Source organism: Alexandromys fortis, unplaced genomic scaffold, assembly GCF_014885135.2.
Source record: "Alexandromys fortis isolate MF-2015 unplaced genomic scaffold, M_Fortis_MF-2015_v1.1 scaffold_31, whole genome shotgun sequence".
Classification (NCBI taxonomy): domain Eukaryota; kingdom Metazoa; phylum Chordata; class Mammalia; order Rodentia; family Cricetidae; genus Alexandromys; species Alexandromys fortis.
The window spans coordinates 6,567,644-6,569,792 of NW_026067974.1; the positions used below are offsets into that span (position 1 = coordinate 6,567,644).

The 2,149-nt window shown below is 45.6% G+C and overlaps 1 protein-coding gene and 1 long non-coding RNA gene across 3 annotated transcripts in view; one reads left to right on the top strand and one right to left on the bottom strand.

The window, feature by feature from the left end:
* Positions 1 to 2,149, bottom strand: part of Acsf2 (acyl-CoA synthetase family member 2) — a 55,469-nt gene that overhangs the window by 48,384 nt on the left and 4,936 nt on the right. The window contains exon 1 of one of the 2 annotated variants that reach the window (XM_050157069.1): positions 1,549 to 1,589. The exons of the other annotated variant lie outside the window; for it this stretch is intronic. Coding sequence (XP_050013026.1) covers positions 1,549 to 1,574 — 26 coding nt within the window. The 5' untranslated portion in view covers positions 1,575 to 1,589. Of the gene's footprint in view, positions 1 to 1,548; positions 1,590 to 2,149 lie in introns of those variants that run through there. 2 annotated transcript variants of the gene reach the window in all.
* The window catches only part of LOC126510506 (uncharacterized), a 23,813-nt gene that overhangs the window by 7,665 nt on the left and 13,999 nt on the right, over positions 1 to 2,149 (top strand). The gene's annotated exons all lie outside the window — the stretch shown is intronic.

Consider the following 2,149-nt stretch of genomic DNA (forward strand, 5'->3'; position numbering starts at 1 on the left):
CCCTCTCTCTCTCTCTCTCTCTCTCTCTCTCTCTCTCTCTCTCTCTCTCTCTCTCTCCTCTTTTCCCCTTCTCCTTCCTTCCCTCACCATAACTCACTGAATAAATATCCAACCTCACTCTGTATGGCATGCCTATCCATGTCTCTGTCTCTTGCCTGCAGCGTATCTCCCTGCCCTGTACCAACCACAGCTCAGGAACCCGCAAGCCATCCCTGCCTGAGACTGGCTACTCTCAGGGCCCGCTGCCCCACTTGGGGACCTACAATGTTTCTGCTGCCTGCCGCCAGGAATCCTGCATCATTTATAATCCATTACAGGCACATCTTTAATTCCAGCACAACAAAGGCAGAGGCAGGCAGATCTCTTTGAGTCTGAGGTCAGCCTGGTCTACATAGCAAGTTTCAGAACAGCTAGGGCTACATAGTAAGACTCTGCCTCAAGTAAAATATCTAATGAGGTAAAAAAAAAAGATAGCTCTGCAGATAAAAAGCACTTTCCATGCAAACCCAATGCCTTGCGTCAGATCAGGGAACATCCAAGAGCCCAAATGAAAGAGTAAGACGGCAGTGACTCACATGTGTAACCACAGCCCTGCTGTGGCAAGATAGGAGGTGGAGACAGGAGACGCTCCAGCTAGCCTGGAGCATGGATGGCGGATGGCGATGCCAGAAGACCCTACCCCAACAAAGTGGGAAGTGGGGACCGACTCCTGAAGGTTGTCCTCTGATAGTCACGTAAGTGCAAATGCATGCACTCACACACAAATCAAACACACATGCACACACACACTAAAAATAAAATTTAAAAAAGTAAGTAGTTCAAATGAAGCCAAGAATAGTGGCTTGTACCTATAATCCTAACACTAAGGTTCCTCACAGAATTATCTGTGGGAGTCAGCCAATATAAGCTAAGTATGGGCAGGTCACACAAGGGGGAAGTTCTTTACTTCCAACCATTATCACCTGCCAGAGTAGGACACTGGCCATCATTAAATTTAAATGGAGCCTCCCCCCCCCCAGTCTCAGGAGTTTACCCTGAAGCAATATCTAGTTGCAGGAAGAACCACAAGCTGAGATTACTCAACCTCCACCCAAGAACAGACAATTCAAAGAAAATGCCTAACATTCCACCCGCTGTAGATTGGCCCACCAGCCAGAACACACTCACCAGGACAGTCCTATGTAACAGGAGGAGCGGGCTGCTTGTCATCCCAGTCGGCCAGCTATCTTACACCCAAAATGACCACACAGAAACTGTATTCATTTAAACACTGCCTGGCCCATTAGCTCTAACTTCTTATTGGCTAATTCTTACATCTTAATTTAATCCATTTCTATTAATCTGTGTATTGCCATGTGACTGTGGCTTACCGGCAAGATTCTAACCAGTGTCCGTCTCAGGCAGGAGATCCATGGCATTTGCCCCTCTGCCTTTCTTCCCAGCATTCAGTTCTGTCTACTCTGCCTGAAGGCTTAAGTCACGAACAAGGCCACACCAGTTTGGAGTTATGATTAATAGGGTGTTATTTATTTAAAGGGGAAAACTTACAGATCACCGTCCCAGACAACAGCCATCTGCACAACCAGGAAGGGAGTCTAGTCACCGTCGGAGCAGGAAGTGAAGAGAGCGAGCAGAGGAAATAGCCGCTTTTTTAAAGGGAGAGAGACCACGCCCCAGTGGGCTGGTATCACAGCAGCTATTGGTTGGAGGGGCGGAAGGACCTCCCGCAACACCTCCCCCTTTTGATTAAGTAAGAGAGTTCTAAACCTACTATGAAATTATATACAATAAGTACAAATATCCTATTCTAACTAGCTTAGGTCTTGTATAATAAATAACTTGGCCAAGTCGTGAGAAAAAAGTAACTACATTTATATAGTCTTCAACCCCATCAAAGATCTGAGAAGGGAAATAATGTTAACTGGGTAATTAGGAAGTTCAGTAAAACAACTTCCAAAACATGCAACAAATCACAGAGACAACTAGCTACCTGGGCAATCACCCAAAGTCATGTTTGCAGCGTTGAAGCAACCAACTTTGGCTAAGGCCTAACATAACTGACATACCATTTTCAAAGGCAAGCAACTTTTCAAAACTATCTTACCCTGTCTTGGCAGGATATGACAGTCCTGTTTTATTTATTGATGCA